This window comes from Helicoverpa zea, chromosome 7 (assembly GCF_022581195.2).
Source record: "Helicoverpa zea isolate HzStark_Cry1AcR chromosome 7, ilHelZeax1.1, whole genome shotgun sequence".
NCBI lineage: Eukaryota > Metazoa > Arthropoda > Insecta > Lepidoptera > Noctuidae > Helicoverpa > Helicoverpa zea.
In genome coordinates, this window is record NC_061458.1 from 8,647,142 (window position 1) to 8,667,427 (window position 20,286).

General features: G+C 35.3%; 1 protein-coding gene across 3 annotated transcripts; it reads left to right on the plus strand.

The window, feature by feature from the left end:
- The first annotated feature begins 228 nt into the window (after positions 1–228).
- LOC124631761 (coronin-2B-like) lies at positions 229–20,055 on the plus strand. 3 transcript variants are annotated; one of them, XM_047166344.1, is made up of 13 exons: positions 230–487; positions 3,270–3,435; positions 5,979–6,200; positions 9,501–9,617; positions 10,366–10,515; positions 12,394–12,558; positions 12,960–13,166; positions 15,405–15,509; positions 15,814–15,951; positions 16,265–16,367; positions 16,763–16,944; positions 17,401–17,556; positions 17,809–20,055. In XM_047166344.1, the coding sequence occupies exons 2-13, from the start codon at positions 3,421–3,423 to the stop codon at positions 17,944–17,946; spliced, it is 1,698 nt and encodes a 565-aa protein (XP_047022300.1). In that variant the 5' UTR covers positions 230–487; positions 3,270–3,420; the 3' UTR covers positions 17,947–20,055. The 3 variants fall into 3 exon arrangements, with proteins under 3 accessions (XP_047022299.1, XP_047022300.1, XP_047022301.1); XM_047166345.1 differs by having other exon boundaries at positions 231–487; positions 6,003–6,200; XM_047166343.1 differs by lacking the exon at positions 3,270–3,435 and having other exon boundaries at positions 229–487; positions 6,003–6,200.
- The last annotated feature ends 231 nt before the right edge of the window (positions 20,056–20,286 follow it).

Sequence of the window (20,286 nt, forward strand, 5' to 3'; positions counted from 1 at the left end):
AATACAGCTGAATTACAAAACAGTCGCTGATAGACGCTTTATTTTATAATCACCGAATGAATTATACAATAACATGTATAAATAATAATAAATCAAATGTAGAGGTTTTAAAAGTTAACAATGGTAACACATGTTTATACGTTTTCTGTATCTGCAGAGTAGCAACTCTGATAAGTTTCATTCATTCATTCGTTTCATTAATAAGTTCTACTTCAATCTCATTCGTTCGCTTGACTTCGATTTTCACTTGAAAGAGAGGCATTATCTATCGTACTTTGTTTTTAATTTACGTTAACGGAAACGTATTTTATATTCATAAAAAGGTTAAATAGAAAGTGAGTTATTATTTTGTGCAAAGGATATGCCTCCAGTAAAAGACGAGTCGATAAGAGAAACAAGCTGTTTGGAAATAATAAACATTGTTGAGAAGAGTCCTGGCAAGAGTACTCTTGTAGATGTGAGAGCTTGCAACAAACCTGCCGCTAAGGTAAGAATTATGAACCTAAACTAAAGCTATATCTTGCTAAGTTTTATGACACATTGCCATGTCGAAATTATCGATCTATCTGTATTCAGTCCGTTGGGATTTCTTTACGAGCGCTACAATAGGTTTTATACATTCGATATTCAAAAAGCTTTCATTATTTTGAAATTAGAGCCCCATGGTTAGAGCCCTTCGACAGTTACAATCTAAAACTTTACACGTTTTTTTACAATGTACACTTCATGCAATTACTAAGTGCAACATGCACCAATAAATAACACAACACATCAGACTTATATCAGCATGTTATGTAGTTTTTACCTCACTTTCTCATCAACTATTTCTACGGTTTGCCTTTAGTTTACACTGTTACTTTACACAAGAACACATGCACCAAGGTATTACACAAATTTGTAAAAAGTATTTCATACCAAAGAGTTCATGAGTAAAACATCTGATAAAATACAGTAGACTAAATTGATTGATGGAGATTTTTTTTTCTTGTAGTAGACAACCATGTGGTAATATTGTAGCAACAGCTGTTAACAATTTTTTTTTTCATTTGAAGTTGTATGTTAACCATGCTTTATTTAGTTCATTGTGTAAAGGACAGGATACAGTTTAATTAAATTAATATGAAAACAAATTTTCTTTATTCTGCCCTGAAATGAAAGTTAAATAGCTCTGAACTTTTAAAACTAATTCATGCAAATTATCACTATAACTTTCTATACTGGATGATTGATTATGTACAAAGTGTATTAGCATATTATCAAGTGGAATTACTTACACTTTACTATCATTAAGTATGCATACAGTCATTTGTTATTATCTATGTAAATGTCCTAATTAATGAGCATACATTGACATTTATGTTTTGTAAACAAAGAATGATTCAACGAAACTAAATTGTACAAAGTCAAAAACCAATGATTAGAGAAATTAGGAATTTTCTAAACTTGTATAATCATCTATAAAATACTGTAATTATGATAAATATACTGTAGATTGATTGCAGGAGGTGTAAGCCCATCATTATTGTTTATGGTCGAGGGCTTATTTTGTTACATTTCATAGAATTTCCTCAATATCAAGAACAATATTATTCCAGTAACAAAACGTTGACTCACACTGTAGTAAAGGTTTCATATCAAATCTACGATAAACCACTTATGTAAATCCCTGACAAGGTAACACAACTTTCCCATAAAAAGGTTTGATAGAACCTTTGATAACAATCCGTTACATTCAAATAATGTAGGCCATTCTCAGGCCATCATTTAACGTTTGGTTAACATAATTGTAACGAAAAAGTAATTAACTTTCTATGTTCATTAGACAGTGAAAAAGCAATTTTCTAAGGTCCATTAGTTCACTTTTTTAGAAGCAATTTCAGATAAATATGAATAAATATTTCTAACTTGGTCAATATAAGCTGATGATGATTTAGTTTATTTAATGAGTAATCATTATTGAGAAGTTGAGTCTCACTGTCCAAGAGCATTTAACACCTTCATATTTTCATATCTTCATAATTATTGGGTTACATAAACATCATAATTATGTTAATTATTCAAACGGTCATGGTCTGGATAAATAAAAATAATTTAATTAATTCCAAACTTAAAAAAAAAATCTAGTTCAATCTTAATAGGTCCAGTAAAATGAAAATAAATCACTTAATTATTGCATAGAAATTGCAAAATAAACAAGTCATTTTACATCTACCATCAATCAATTTAGACTTAAGTTCATTTCTATTCATGTGTGTCTCAATATAACATAAAAATACCACATACGTAGTATTACATACAGCGTTAAGTTCACCTACTCACATAATATTGACTTAAGGAATGATGTGTTTCTACAAAAAATAAAAATCACACTTGAAACTATGACATAAGTGTGAGTAGGCCAGTTGTATCGAGGTGCTTACTTTACTGTAGTCATTCTTTATGTTGCGCTCCGTTGATCATCATGTAACATCCTTATCTTTTGAATGTACCCAGTGGAAAGTGTTACATTATTGCTAAATATTTTGTTCGAGTCATACTGTTAATTGTACCACTTAGAATGTTTGGCTTCATAAAGCTTTGTTTGAGTTATTAGTTTGATTATTCAGTTTATAAATGCAGTATGATGATGGATTTAATTTTTGTACTTATTATGAATGGAAGGTACGTCAAGCGTGACTTCTGAGCGTGGAAGACCAGTAATTATGATTTTAAAGTCATTGTTGACTCAAAATGCCATTAATCATTCCTTGACGTGTGAGGAAGAGGATGTATCTTGATGGAGCTAGGGCCAGAGCTCTAATCACCCTCTCTCGGTTCACAAGTCATATTCAGCATGTGAAAGAATTCATATGGATTCGTTTCTGATCAATTCAAGCAGACATTAGTTAAGATGTTAATACAAATGCATAATTTATAACTTTCTTAATGTCTTCTCCTCATTTACATAATATACGTCCGAATTACATAACAAAGTTACATAATCGGTCGTATTATTTAATTGATATTCTATCGAGTTTAATGAATTTGAATTTCTCTGAGAATCGACGGCGACAACGACTTTGTAACGAGTGTCTTTTCACTTTTTTTCTCGCTCCGTTCAAGACACGCGCTTCTGCCGTTAACTTTAGCGTACTCAGATTATCATTTGGTAGCGACCTAGCTCAGGAGTACACGACTGTACCGACCAGTTATTTATTCTATTTGCACATTTCGTTTATTTCGTATTATGTTATTTTAATGCATCCTTTTTGTTTCTTTGGAACTTTCAGTGTTAAGGTACAGTGCATCATGTTGTGGGCAGCTGATTTTTATGTTATTTGTGTATACGATTATTGTATGTAAAATGCACAGAACTGTATAGTTGTGGAGTGTGCCTATGTAGTGCATGTGTTGATATCGCACCAGTAGCGCGGAGACAACATGACTAATTCACAGGTACTTGTTTTTTTTTCATTGCACTTTTTATGTATGTTTCTTTACAATGTAGGATTTAGAATTACATTGATGCTTTTTCATGTTGTTTTGTGATAAAAAGTAGCGCGAATCGTGAGACTGCTATGGGAAATAGATTGCAACTTAGTATCTACTAGGTATGTGTACTGTGTAGTATATGCCTGAGAGAGGAGTAGGGCTGTCAGGTGTTCGATTCTGACTTAATTAAGTAGGACTGGAACGATCCACTGATTCTACGTACCCTGAAACCTATTTGATAATATAGGACATAGGTATCAGCTCTATTTAGCGATAGATCGTAAGTCGTGGTCTTCCATACGTGAATAATAAATCATTGAACTGACTGACATCATATTACTTCCATATACGCAATATTATATTCTTCTATTTAATTATTATGCGGATGATACAATGGCTCGTTATTTATTTATTTTATTAGAAGCAGTTTCTGATTGCATGCAACGCAATAAGAATTAACTGATACGTAACCTACGTGATAGATAAATAGTGTAGTTACTTCACAAGATGCGCAAAAAAGAGTGATCCAGGGTTCGGGTGATTTTTCTGCACACATAAGCTGTATATAAAAAATACAAACACCCGTATTGAGAACCTCTAAGAAGTCCGTTTAAAAATGATTCTAATTCTAAAGTTAATAGAGACGCGATCGCTTACTAATAAATTAACGTTGGAGCTCATTGTTCCACTTAAATGTAGAACGTGTGTATAAGACACTTGATATTAATAATCCGTTACGCAATTATGGTTATTGCTCTTAATTCCTTGGCACATCTCTAGACGGTAACACAACTACCAATTTTGTTTAACTGCTTACACTCGCTACGTTTCAATTAAAGAAAGATAAAGGCTTGAATTTTAAATAGAAACTTTTTTCACTGAGAATTACTTGTCTATGATTTAATAAAATACTATGTAGCTGGCCTTAACTATACTTGAAGTAACTATGCAGTTTTTTTTTTATAAGTAAATAACTAACAATTGGCTATAAAAGTCATATAATGAGAGAAATTGAATAACGATAAGTGTTTGATAGGTCTTTAAATCATTACTTTCATAATATTCATCAAAGGTTGAGAGAAATCGATGGAAATCTTATGTTGCACTTACACTTTCTTGGGTGTGTTCAGTTTATAACTATTTTATTTCATCTATGTGCATTTAAGCATAAAATGTTTTACCAAATATGGACACTACGTATAAGAAAGTTAAGCAAAACTAGTTTTGATGAGTAACATCTTATTTACTTCTGTCTAAGATTTAACTAAGGTTGTAAAATAGTTTTAATATTTTGGTAGAAAAAAATAAGGTTACATCACTTTTGAATTATTCATCAGATTTTGGTTCGTACCTAAATATTTTCTCTTATTGCGTGCGAGAAGTAATGTAAGTATGTCTGTCTGCAAAAACAAGAATTTGCAATTGCACTAATGCAAGTGTCTAATTTAATAAAAAATACTGTCACTTAGCTTTGTTCAGCTAAAGTGCTTTGTTAAAAAACGTTGATCACGTTTATAAATAGCTTTTAGAATCCTTAAATAGCTTTCTGAAAATAGCATTTTTTTATTAATTACGAAGCAGATTATTTCAAGCCTACATACATAGCTTTTCCTTTTGTTCCCTATTTTATTTATGTGATAAATAAATGGTTTATTCCCAGTACGACTACCATATGTGATTGCAATAGAACAATCATAAAAAAATGCATATTCAACCGTAATGATGACAATACATAACCGATGATGACTGATCATAAACGTATGGATAGACGAAGTCGTAAATAACAAGATAAATAATGTCTTCGCTCTCACTACGACATTACGAAATCATCAATCATTTTATACCTTTAGGTGTCAGGTTACGTTCGTAATTGAGATAATTTGAGACGTATCGTATTTCATATCATTCCAAATTTCCAATCTCACAAAAATTGTTATATTTTTCTATTTTACTGAAGATCTTATGAGTGCTCACTGCAGACTAAATGGTCGGCCGACAGCTAGTCCGATGGTTTCCATTTTTTTTTTAAGATAAACTTTCATAGTTTTCGGTCGGTCTGATGCCGGCTAAATACCTGACAATATGCGTAAGTTCTACCGTCTATCTCCATACAGATTTATGAGCCAGAACGAACTACTGGCCGACTAAAAGTTGGCTTGTGCGGGTACTCTTATTGGTATTTGCAATAATAACAACCTCATAGGTACTATAGGTCCTCTTAGATAATCCTAGGTAGCATCATCGGATAATAATTCATAATGATTGTGAAGGTGGTAGACAACAGTACTGTTTATTATAACGTCCACAAACAATAAAATCTGAAATATTATTTTCTATATTAGTCTGTAAACAGTCGACGATGGTGATAACTGTCGACGCGAGTGCTGTAGTATTATTCATTTTCACTTGTTCAGTAATTAATGTACTTAGAATGGTATCATAGAACTTATAAATATTGTGTATATTGGCTTTGGCTTGCAATTATTCTTGCTTTTCTGTTTCTGCAGCTCACACTGGAAAACGTTTTTCAGGTATGGTTCCGTGGCGTGAGAAGTTCCAAATTCCGCCATGTGTACGGCGTGCCTTTCAAACGGGAGCGTTGCTATGACAACATAAAGATCACTAGGAATGCGCACGATTCGAATTTCTGCGCTGTCAACCCTAAGTTCGTTGCCATAGTAACGGAGGTGGCTGGCGGTGGAGCGTTCCTGGTTCTTCCATTGGACCATGTAAGTATAAAATATTGTTAATCCAAAATTTTACTATAGTTCGGCCATTCAGAGAATGCGTTCCTGACACGTCGCGATTGAACTGACGACGTAACTTTGCAATGGCGTTGCAGTTACGATAAAAATATTTTTGCTGGTTGTTTACCGTTTTAACAATTGAGGAGCATTAAAACAACATTATTATATCAATAATCAATGAATGTTATTACGTCGTCAGTTCAATCGCGACGTGTCAGGAACGCATTCTCTGAATGGCCGAACTATAAGCAGTTGCCCGTTAGCAGGGCTCTGTCATAAGTCCCTTTACGTCGGATTCTTTTGAATAGGCTGTTTTCAGAAACCGCAGGGTCGATCTAAAACATATTTCTGTCGATCGAGGACGGATAATAGGATTTTTATCTAGGTATAGGCGAAACAAAACGCTGGCGGAGGCTAATACCAAAATATACTATAGCCAAAAACAATGCTAACAAACGTCTATTTATTTTGGCCTTAGTGTTGAGTGCACTTCTTTTTTACTATAGTGCAGTTCCGTGACGTCGTTTTCCTCGTTTTTCATCCATTAGATAACTCTTAGATCATAGTCATAAAATAGCTATATCGTAATGATTTATCTATGTCTTCCGTTTTTATTCTGCTGAATATAAATTCTACTTGACTAAATAAAAAGACAAATACTATGAAAGTAAAGCACGAGAATGCTACGATCGCTTATCATTGAGTAGAATGTCCATCTGTTTTTGTCTTTTGTGTAATAACTAAGCCGCTTTTTTTTTTGGCATTTCCATAAAAAGTTCCTTTACTCAAATTACAATAAACGAATAAGATTTCTAAAGTCATTTATTGACTTATCATTCACTAGCTTCTGCCAGCGGTTTCACCCGCATCCCGTGGGAACTACTTCCCTTACCGGGATAAAAAGTAGCCTATAGCCTTCCTCGATAAATGGGCTATCTAACACTGAAAGAAATTTTCAAATCGGACCAGTAGTTCCTGAGATTAGCGCGTTCAAACAAACAAACAAACTCTTCAGCTTTATAATATTAGTATAGATTTAACACTAGGCTAGAAGAAAATATATAGTTTTCTATGCTTTGCAATTTACTTCAAAATCTGCCAAAACAGGTACTGGCTGGAAAAAAACTCCGTCGGTTTACCCAACACCAATATTTGCTTTTCTTTTATTGGCACTGTGTTTGAACTGGCCTAATTTATGTCCCCATAAAGTCTGTATGCAGACCTCGTTTATACAAGGTGTTACCCAAAGGCTGACTAATCTATTTAATTGGATACTTAATTACATCCTTAAACCCCTATGACTATAAAAAGGTTCGATTGTAAGACAAAAAAGAAACGGGAACAAATATAATGACCACCATAAAATGCTTTGATACCCTAAGTTTTGTAACCAAAAATATCTACTGAACACCAGAAAAATAAAGTCTAAAAATGTAATAGTACCAGCTATTTTAGTCACGACTCCACTTTAAATTGTATTCGACCACCAAATTTAGTAAATGATCACCAACTCTTGACGACCAAATTAATGTATTATTTTTGCATAAATAAGTCACTGTGATCGCCATAAAATGTAGGCTTATTACCAAATAAAGTATTATGATGCCATATTAAGTTATGTGTCCGGCTTGCAATGCATGCGCTATCAAAATATGCACCCCTGCCACCGCACCGCGAACGCCGCGCTGTGCCCGCCCGGACACGATCCCCAGTCAGTCAGTCTAAGAAAAGATGGATGGATTTCCTGAAAGATGATGTGAATAGGAAGGGAGTGAGTGTCAGTATGACGAGTGACAGGGGAAAATGGAAGAAAATGACATATTGCGCCGACCCCAAGTAAAATTGGGAACAGGGCAGGAGAAAGAAGAAGAAGAATGTGTTTCTCAATACACTCTCTCGAAAACACACTCTTATCGCACTGTTTAGAGGCATGCAATAGACAATTTTCCACCCTAGTGCAGGAAAAGGGTCCCCATAATCTTATTACATTTATTGTATCAGGCCAAACTGATTTTTTTGGAGTCAGTTTACTTAAACAGGATAGCAAGATGTAAAAACTTTGATTATCATTTTATATTAAAACGCTGGTATAATTTTGATGATCATTTATTACTTTTGGTGATCATTTACTACTTTTGGGATAACAATGATTTATTTGGACTCATTTTGCTTAAATAGGATAGCAGAATTTAAAAACTTTGGTTATAATCTTACTTTAAAATGGTGGTCTAATTTTGGTGATCATTTACTATTTTTGGCTTACGCATGATTTATTTTGGAGTAATTTCATTTAAATAGGATAGCAAAGTGTTAAAACTTTGGTTATAATTTTACATTAAAATGCGAGTTTCATTTTGATGATCATTTACTATTTTTGTCTGCTATTTGTTACTATATCTGGTGATCAGTTAAACATAAGCCAAAAGAAACGATTATTTTTTTGTCTTGTTAAGCCCACCTGTCAGTGCTCCATGCAATCATTTCACTTTCCTTAGAAACTGTCGTTTAAAACGAGAACTTTTTGTTGGTTCACGATTTAACACTTCTAAGAATAATTTCTAGTTTCATAATGGAAAAGTTTGTGCTTTTGGCTTTCTTCTGTACTAAGACGTGTGATTATAAGTTAAGTAGGCATGAATTCTGCCAAAATTTCTCGCAATCTGCAAAACGTAAAATAATTTCAATTATTCACAAAAAACAATACGCTATTATTATAAGTGTTTACCGAATAATTGATATCAGTAACAAGAAATATTTCATTCCCCTGCCAATTGTTATTCTACCTTGGCATTGGAACAATTTCTGTTATCCGCGCATTATTTGCGTTCAAACGTACGCAGACTCAAATATGCGTTATTGAAACATCCGCTCCATAAGCGAATAGCTGTCCACCTGAAATGAGCTGTGATTACTAATACCGTGAGAAATGTGTATCATTTTGCAGCATTTGCAACAAACCTGCAACATTGCAAAATTTTCTTCTGTTTCATACTTTTGCAATGTTTGCTTCACTCAAGGCGGTCACTTTGACTGATGTAAAGTGATATGTTTATAAAGCGGAACCTATTATGTTTCTTAAACACTTATTAAAAACTTTAAGACTATTCTACAATGATTCGTAGTCACGAAACTTGCTTTAGCCGACACTTGAGATGCTTATCTGTCCTGTCAGTTTTTAGAGAATTACAATCGTTCTAGAATGTAGCATCTTTATATATCGTGGCAGTTGGGTCGTTTGTAATATTTTATTTGCAATTAAAATGCTCTATGTTTCCTTTTCAGACTGGGAGGTTGGACTTCAACGCGAGCCGAGTGACAGGCCACAAAGGCCCCGTGCTCGACATAAAATGGAATCCTTTCAACGATAACATCATAGCGTCGTGTTCCGATGACTGCACGGTAATTTCGTTTGTGCCAATTTTTTTCTTTTTACGCGCTTTTTTACACGCTTTTTTATATCCGCAATTTGTTCATGGTAATTGATGCCTATTACTCCGGGATGTTCCGTTCGAACAATTTCTCGGTTTTTTGTTGGTTTGAAAGCGTGTAGCCTGGTTGTCAATATATTATTATATGTAGCTATATTATTACAGCTAACGTGAATCGATTCTATTATCTTATCGAGCAGACGTTGTGCCTCGAATGTAGTTTATTGTGATCATTTGGTGTCAAACAAACAATTGATAAAAATTATGCAGTGTTAAGTGATTGCAATCACATCCAAAACATATGTTCTTCTCTCGTTGTTATAAAAAAAAAAATACAGAAATAAAGTCGAAATATTATAATCGATTTCCAATTTGAGAACGTGACACCAATTTAATCTATTTGCGTGCCACGTTTTAGCTTATCTGATAGCCTGTATCCGTTTCATCAAACACCGTATAATATCGCGAGGATAGATAATAGGAAAATATTTTTCCTATTATCCATCCTCCAAACCTTTCCCTATCCACTAAGAAAATGCTGAAAAGCAATTTAAGTGATAATTGCATAACTAATAAAGGTCAGAGAAAAAATATACAAACAAATAAGACCGCACAGCAAACGCGTAAGGCTAACCTTCTCCGTAAAAATGAAAAAATATACCATGGCCCGTTGAAAAACGACAAGGTAAATTTTCATAATATAAAATATTAATCCCCAGGTAAAACTATGGCACATTCCGGACGGTGGCCTGTCTATGCACCTGACGGACTGGCTGGTGGAACTGCACGGACACAAGCGTCGCGTCGCCTACATCGAGTGGCACCCCACCGCTGAGAACATACTGCTCAGTGCTGGCTTCGATTATTTGGTAGGTATTATGTTATATACGTAAACTTTTCCCAACTATGTTGAGGTCGGCTTCCAATCTAACTGGATGCAGCTAAAACCATTGCTTTACGTAGAGCGACTGCCTATCTGACCTCCACAACCCAGTTACCTGGGCAGCCCCGGTACTCCTTGGTAAGTGTATTGTAATTTACAAACAAAACTTAAAATGTTGCGCTTATTAAGGTTTATAATGATGCCTAGGAACTTGGTTTCAAAAGTATGTTGGACTCCAAAGTGTCCTCATTGCTCATGGTTTCTCCACCTATTGTTTTTCCATACTTGAAAGACTTGTTTTTAACGAAGCACCAAAAATCACAATCAGTCATTGTACTGTTTAGATAAATTCATTTATCAAGTGATCGAGAACTCGATACAGTATGACTCAACTAAACTTGAACCATCGTCAATGAAGCATACATAAACAACTTGATCTAAAAAAACTAAAAGCAAGTTACCACGAATGATCTTCACAGCGTTTGGTTCTGATTTGTGAACACTTTCATACTCGCGTTTACTGATACATATACAATTTCGCTATTATTTCCGATCGGCACGCGAATCTCAATGTATGCGGGTTACGACTCTTTAGATTTGCGTGCTGCATTGCCATCAAAATAAGGAATGTCAGGGACCGTTTGTAAAACCGTTATTTATGCAGCCATGTTTTAAATTGATAAATAACTGTCTTGTTGGATTTAACGGATTTTAGCTTTTTATAAAAATGAGCTAATAGAATTTAAAATAATTTACGTAAATTAAGTGAAAATCGATGATAATTTTATTTGACAAAGTTGAGCTGAAATAGCAAAAAATTGCTCAAAATAAATAAGATTTTTAACAACAATGATGTCACTGTAATCTCCTGTATTATTAAAACAGAATGTTTTTGCCGCGTGCAATCTCATAAACCAAACCTCGTTATATTCATATCTAAACCTTGATCTTGTACCTGTGTTATCAGTAATGCGGACCGCTCTGAAGGTGCCTTAATGATTCATTGTGATCGACTGCCCTCATTAAATGTCCCGCTATTAAACATGTACTCATTAATCGTAAATAGCTTACATACTAGAACGACAGAACCTAAATGAAATAAGATCTCTAGAATACATTTTTAAAGTGTTTTCCTTCTTTTTAATATCTTACCCCATCTCCACTTTAAATTATTCCTGTCCGTGCAATTTTAAAGACAAAGTGATAAAAAGCAATAAAAATCTACTAAAATTGCAATGTGTAACAATAGATTGTCATCTTTTATCAATGCAATCCATACGTCCAATTAATTTTATTTATTTCCTTCGCTCTTCAACGCGAGCACGATACGTAAAAATTACAACTATCAATTATGTATTATGCTCATAAATCAGATGTTACGTGCTTATACTGTTTAACGAGAAATGAGTAGTTTGGCTAATGATATCATTTGTCAGAGCTATGTAACACGTTTGAACAGTAAATAGAGTTAAAAAACATATTCCGACGTACGCCGCCGCGTCGTAACCCTGTACTTAAATCTTCGTGGATTTTGTTGCTTGTCATTTAACCCGATTAGGAGCAAAAAAAATATACTAGGATCAAAACAACCAATATTTAATTTTAAGTACCTATAATTCAAATCACACGCTATCTTCCGGAGTACTGGGTACAAACTTTGTCTCAACAAGCCAAACACGAGCGTCTTTGGTTACAAAAGATGAAAGTAAAAAGGAACTCTGATCTTCCCACTCCCCTGGATTGACTACCTACTTACTTAGAAGCGTTTAATCTAATGTATGCTTAAGTTTTCAATTGTCTCGTAGATCTGGGGTCGTACTACCAATATTTCACCACATGCACTTATCATTATATTCCCTTTCAGATCTTCGTATGGGACGTAGGCAAGGGTGAAGCAGTGAAGGTGATCGACTGCCACACTGACGTCATCTACTGCATGTCGTTCAACCGCGACGGCTCGCTGCTGGCCACCACCAGCAAGGACAAGAAACTGCGAGTCATTGAGCCTAGGAGGGGGATCGTACTATCGGTAAGGAATAAATAATAATGAATGACTTTAGAAGTCCATTTGGTTGCTGATAGATGGTGTTTCTGTTTTGTGACAAACGAGGGAGATGCAAAATCAGCTAGTGTGAAAACTATAGATGTGTTTTGTAAACACCATTTTAACATAATTTTGCAATGCTTGGCTTAGCAGATCGTTATGCAGTTTTTGCTGTTAAAAGTGTTCCGATAATTTTTTATACATTGCAACACTTATGGATCTCCGTTTTACCATCAAAAATATCCCCAACCCGCATTGAGCAGGCGTGATGATGGACGCTCAATTCTTCTCTGTGAAGAAGCCGGTGATAATTGCCATGGTAAATTAAACTTTACTCAAATAATGCTCATTTCCTCACATTTTTTAACCTTTGTTATTTCTTACAGGAAGGACCATGCCACCTCGGCACTAAGGCATCAAAATGCACGTTCCTTGGCAGTCAGGGCAAAGTCCTAACGACCGGGTTCTCCCGCTACAGCGACCGGCAGTACGCGGTGTGGGACCAGCATGACCTGGACAAGCCGCTAGTCTGTGAGACCATCGATAGCTCGTCGGGCGTCGTGTTCCCTTACTACGATTATGATACTAATATTGTAAGTATTATTAATTTATCATTTTATTGGTAATAGCTAATAGTTTATCCTATTTATACACATATTCTACATAACTACATATCCTACCTAATCTATATATTTACAAATATAATAATAAAATTGTTAGAATTGAGCCAGAAATCTCTACACGGAAGACATCGTCACGATTTATGCCAAACTAATGTCGACAAGGAGGCGTCGAACGCATGGCTTAATCGAGGCGAACTCTTCCCGGAGACTGAGGGCTTCATGATAGCAATACAAGACCAAATTATAGAGACCAAAAACTACCGAAAACACATCATAAAAAACTTACCTAATGACACTTGTAGAAAATGCAATAGCGGCCCAGAAACCATACAACATATTACAGGTGCATGCAAATCAATAGCCCAAACTGACTATAAACATAGACATGATCAAGTAGCCAACGTTATACATCAAAAACTAGCCTATCAATACAAGCTCATCGATTCTGTAGTTCCATATTATAAATACAACCCTGAAACCGTATTGGAAAGTCCGACAACAAAACTATACTTTGATCGAGCCATACTAACAGACCGCACAATCCACTTTAACAGACCCGACATCACACTCATAGACAAAATTAATAGAATTGGATTCTTAATCGATATCGCAGTCCCTAATACACACAACCTACAATCAACAATAGCCGAAAAATTGAGTAAATATACAGAACTAAAAGATGAGATTAGTCGCTTATGGCATTTACAAAAAGTATCAATAGTACCAATAGTTTTATCAACAACCGGCGTGATCCCCAAACAACTCCACCAATCCCTAAATTCTCTAAACCTCCACCCGCACACATATCACTTACTGCAGAAAGCAGTGATATTAAACACTTGCAGGTTAGTTCGTAAGTTCTTACAGTGTGAAGTAAACTCAACAGATATTAACACCTATCTATAAACACAAGTTGTCCCGCTTTCCCGCAATGTACCTAATAGTAGTACTAACCCCACTGATGCGCACTTGGCTTAGGCCCGTGCCATTAGTTCTGCCCGGCTACATAGCCGAGGAAAATAAACAAAGAAAAAATAATAAAAAAAAACGACCAAGTGCGAGTCGCACTCGCGCATGAAGGGTTCAAAATCACGTTTGTTGTTTATTTAATTCTAGTTTTCATTTGTTGTTATAGCGGCAGCAGAAATACATCATCTGTGAAAATTTCAGCTCTCTAACTATCACGGTTCATGAGATACAGCCTGGTGACAGACGGACGGACGGACAGAGGAGCGAAAACAATAGGGTCCCGTTTTACCCTTTGGGTACGGAACCCTAATAAAAACTATCATCCTCCGAGCCTTTGTCCCAATAATGTTGGGGTCGGCTTCCAGTCTAACCGGATTCAGCTGAGTACCAGTGCTTTACAAGAAGCGACTGCCTATCTGACCTTCTCAACCCAGTTACCCAGGCAACCCGATACCCCTTGGTTAAACTGGTGTCAGACTTACTGGCTTCTGACTACCCGTAACGACTGCCAAGGATGTTCAATGACAGCCTAATAAAAACTATGTATCAAAGTATTGTTGGATACTAATATTATGCAAAATTTTAAAATGAGCACGAATGCTAGCTAAAAACGAATATAAAATAAGTACTAATAAGGATCGCCAACGAGGCCCACCAGGGCCAAGGCCTACGGGCCTTACGGGATTGTTCGAAATAGTTACCGCTTCCCTGGTACATAACAGGCCTACGAAGGAACATGATGGGTTTTAGTCAGTAAGAGTCACCGCTGCAAACCCACAGCGCGAATAAAGATAAAATAAAATGCTATAACCAAGTATTTTCGGCTTTGGTTCCCATATAAGTATGAGTTCCTACCCATTAAAATAATTTCATTTCTTGATCGCAAAATTGCAGTACGAATAAAAAAATGACTCGTTATTGTAATACCATTAGCTAGATTCAACATTCGCGATAAAATCATTAAATGTTACTAAACGATACACTCGGGACCAGGCGAGGCCACGCAACGTATAGATTACATAGAACTATTTGTTGTTAGTATTAAACATTTTTGCGAGTCCACGTGAGTTACTAAGATCCATTTTCATCAACAATATAAACTCCATTTTATAACAGTTTAATTGCAAAGTGAAAGCTGATTTAAGAAAACTGAGGTTTATGTTGTCGATAAACTTGGGCCTTAAGGACCTACAGTTACTTAATATGTTATTTCTAATAAGATTATAATGTATCGTACAGGTGTACCTTGCTGGCAAGGGCGACGGGAACATCCGATACTATGAGGTGGTCGATGAGGCGCCTTACGTGCATTTCCTCAACCAGTTCCTCTCGGGCAATCCACAAGTGAGTACAAATTATCATTATAACGAACTAACAATTACTTATCTCCATTTCTGGTAAATTTTTCAGTGATTGTGATTACCAAAAAAAGGTTTATTTTGAAAATTCATGGTAAGCAGGTGTTTTAAAAAGCTGTCGCGTATGTTGTAGGCCTTAATAGCCGTTAGCCGTTTTATAAGAAGGCAGGTTTAGAAGTTGGTTCTATCTACATTCTATATGATAAAAATAGGTTATGATTTTCTTAACATGTTTTCTTGGATAATTGGATGTTTCTCCAATTGTTTATTTATTAACTTGTTTGTTCTAGCGCGGGCTGGGCTTCATGCCGAAGCGCGGCGTGAACACGGCGGTGTGTGAGGTGTTCCGCTTCTACAAGCTGCACACCTCGCGCGGGCTCTGCGAACCCATCTCCATGATCGTGCCGCGCAAATCTGACTGCTTCCAGGTACATCACTAAATATATAATATTCATATAACAAACTTGAGGAGTTTGTATATTTCAATGTCAGGAACTATTGGTATCTTTAAAAAAAACTTCCAATTCTAGCTCATTTTATCGAGTAACGCATGTGAATGATGAAAGTCACTGATGACTATTATAACTACCTTAAATGACAATTTATGAAAACAGATATTTTTCATTTCCGAGTAACATAATGTAGTTTTATTGTGAAAATTGTTATATTGCTTAATTCTTATTTGCTGTTATTCTTATAACTTTGATATACCACTCATTATTACGTGATTAATATTTTTAGGAGGACCTGTACCCCGACACGGCGGCGCCTTTACCTGCACTTACGGCTAAGGACTGGCTGAGCGGCATGAACGTGTCTCCATTGCTCATCAGTATGAAGACAGGTAACATTGTTTATTACTTTCCTTCAATTTAAAAAAAAAAACTGTGTAAGATTCAAACTTTAGTCACGTGAGTCATTCTATACTCACATGCCATTTGGTGACATAGCGGTCCAATGCCTGGCTATTTTCAAAAGACCTATCCGTTCTCTCAGGTTTTATATGCATTATTTGACTCCTTGGATAAAGATACCATTTATTAGTGATTTTCGGCGGTCTTCCCCAATGCACTAACCTGTTCAGTCGATTTGCGGCGAAAGATATGATATGAAATGATGTGCCCCACTTCTTAATAAAAAATAGTTTTTAATGTATTAGCGCAAATATCAAGCAATATTCATAAAATCAGATAATATTTTAGTACCCAACACATTTTAAAAATCCTCATATCTTCTCAGGAGTAACAATATCAACCCACAAGCCCCGCACCAGCAACAAGGACGCCCCGGCACTACAGCCGCAGGACGCCAACAACCGCAAGAAGTTCGCCTTCCTCTCCCGCGAGACCACGCCCGACTACCGCCCGCTCGGCACATGGCAACACACCGAGGGGCATAACGGAGATGCTGAACATGTTGAGGTATGTACTTTGGATAATATTTGCCTAGGTAAATGTGTTGAGAAGGAAGGTAGACAGTCGCTTGAGTCACTTCATGTAAAACGCTAATACTCAGCTGCATCTGGTTAGACTGGAAGCCGATTTCAATATTATGTAGTTGGAAAAAAACTAGGCAAGTGTACATTGAGAACCAGATTTGAAAATATTTACCAATAAATCAATAAACCGACCCATATTATGATAATTATGAGTCATACATGCATTAGAAAACTTTTCCCTATGATAATGGTGGTATTGAAACAAAGGTCTCCAGTTCTTATGATTGTACAATGCGTATATTATAGTTTACATCCGCTTCAGTACAAGGGGCATTGAATGGATGAATTCGCTAACTACTAACTTGTTTACTAAAATTAAATATTTCAAGCCTTGAAATGCTAAAATAACACCTAAAATACTATCAAATCTTCCCAACAGGTGCAAGTAAACGAGAAATCTCAGAAGACTAACGCGAACCAGAACACAAAGTTCCACCAGCTGCAGCGTATGTTCGGCAAACAGACGGGCGACGCGGAACCCGTGCCGCTATACAAGCAGATCAACCAGGGAGACGTATTCAGTACTGAGCATGAGGTAAATACCTTGAAAATTAATGGTAGAACTGTGAAAGTAATTAGTATGAAAATTATTTACAAAAAGAGTAAATCTGCACCCCATTAACTTAAAATTTTAACAGATCATGTATTTCTGTTGCAAATACTGAAAACTAGAATAAAATAACCATTGGGGCTCCATACATCAAACGCGGTTTCTTTGGTCGACTTATAGAATTTATTATTATTTTATTATACATATGAAATCCTTCAATGCTCATGATTTTTCCAGTTGCGCCTCGCATTCAACCGCCAAGGTGAAGAACTGAGGATTGTCAAGCGGCAGCTACAGAACAGTCAACAGCGAGTTCGTGAGCTCGAACAAATGGTAGCCGCGCTTCAAGCCAGGCTGCAACGCGACGGCTCGTAAACCTCAAATCTTATTGCCCGGTTCTTACGAACAAGAAACGATTCATTTTACTTACGGATAAGTAGCTTTTAGACATGTATTTTACTATATGAAGTATATTATGCCTCATAGATACAAATACAGTAAAATTCCGGTCCCTAAGCAATAGGATTCGTTTCTTTTTTATTGGTACCGGGTTTATATGAATTTGTCTTACCGAGCGACACGCTTCAGCCCTGCGTCGGAAGATGACGGACAAGGAACATTGGACCTCACGCAATATTGTACACCACTGGTCGTTTTGTTTGATCACATCATTGATTCAAGCTCAAGGCCTAGCCTTATATCCTGTGCCACACTAATAATAAGCGATTATTCGGCTATTGGAATTACCGTGATGGTAAATCGAGTTCACAAAACAACTGAGTCTTAATGACTAAGCCCCGACCAGTGGTTATCTTGGTTTTCACGGCGCGAGGTAACTGACTACGTTCGTTATAAATGCTTGTAAAAACGTTGATCAAGCTTTAAGCACTTGATCTGTTCTTAGCCTTCTACTTTATTTTAAGGTTTAGTTTTCATTCCCTAGTCTAAACCACGTCTTAATGTTGTCACAAATTAAAGTACTAATGTTGAAGTTAAGATAGATAATGTATAAGGAATGCGGTTGATACGCAAGTGATGTAAGGATAAAATATTAGAGGGGAAGAGAAAGCGGGATTTTTTCTTCATAGTTTCATGGTATTGAATACTAAGTCTGTAGTGTTGTCACTGTTCAGGCATTCACCAGACAGTGACCATAATAAACTTTATGCCTTGTAGTGGTTTATGGACTTTGGACTTTACATAACAATTTGTATCTAGTTTATTTGTAGTTCTTTTTATATTCGAATTTATTTTACTGAACAAATCATTGAAATTATGAAGTTTATGTTACATGAATTATGAATTATGGGAAAAAAATTAATCATTCCAAAAGTTTATTTCGGCTTATTCGGCAGCTCAGCTTGACGTATTTGTCATTTATTTAAATTGATGTGCTTTAGGCATCTAATTTTAAGGCCTATGAACTTTCTATATAGTGAACAAATTCGCCTATTGTTTTGTGTAAGAAATGAAATGTGATACAGCCATGACATTCTATATAAATGTCCATGTCACAAATTAATGTTTTTGTTCGAGTATATTATACCTTGTGTATGTGATTTACCTGTTTTCTATGTAATTATTATTATGAATATTCAATTAAAATCGGTTATGGTTTTTTTTTTATGTTTCCTGTAATATTGTGATTATAACACATCTTGCCTAATCAAATACAATCATAATAATTTGAGTAATCTTCATTTGACTAATAAGATTTAGATAAAATGTTTACTGGAAAATAACTTGTTACAAACTAATATTAGGCTGCTGATCTCGTGAAAAGCACTTATTTACTGAGCACATCGTAAATGTTATTCCCAGTTTTATAGTTAAGTTGACATCTTGGTTGTTAGTGATTGTGTTAATAGTCTGATTTATGTAATAGTGTTACCTGTTATTTTATAATTGTGTTTTGTATTTCCTATGTATTTACATTTGACTGCATTATTGTTTTACATTATTTTATGACGATCAAGCATTTACTTTCATTAATAAACGCTGGATAATTCATGTACTGTGGTTATTATAAATGAGAATGTACAAAAAGTTCCCTGAACGTTTTGTACGTAATTGTAGTAACTAGATTTCCGAGCTAGCATCATAGAAGTATTATTCATAGGTGCTAGATGTTATCAAGACTAATGAACTTTATTGGTTTGCACAAAGTAATGCTAAAATATTTTTCGTTAAAAACAAAATTGCTAGCTATTAATGGCTTTAATCATGAATATATTTACTTGTGCATGAATTGGAATGTATGCCACATGGAGCCTAAAAACTTATATTCAATTTATTAAATCTTTATAATCATTACATTCCATTTTCAGTATAAAACGCATAATGTTAGTGTGGTAAGTGAAAATGAAAGTATTATTGTGCATTAGCTGGATTATTTACTTGGCTAAGTCGGTGTTAATATTTATTATTATGTATTTTTATATCATGCTTGTGTAGCACAAATTTTCAATAAATGTTTGGATAGTATTACGAATTTTATTTGGTACAAGTAAACCGAATGAACTGTACATATACTACCTATATGCACATCACCACATAGTATAAAACAAAGTCGCTTTTTCTGTCCCTATGTCCCTAAGTACGCTTAAATCTTCAAAACTACGCAACGGATTTTGATGCGGCTTTTTTTCAATAGATAGAGTGATTAAAGAGGAAGGTTTATATGACTAAAAACGCTGTTGTAGGAAAAGCATATAA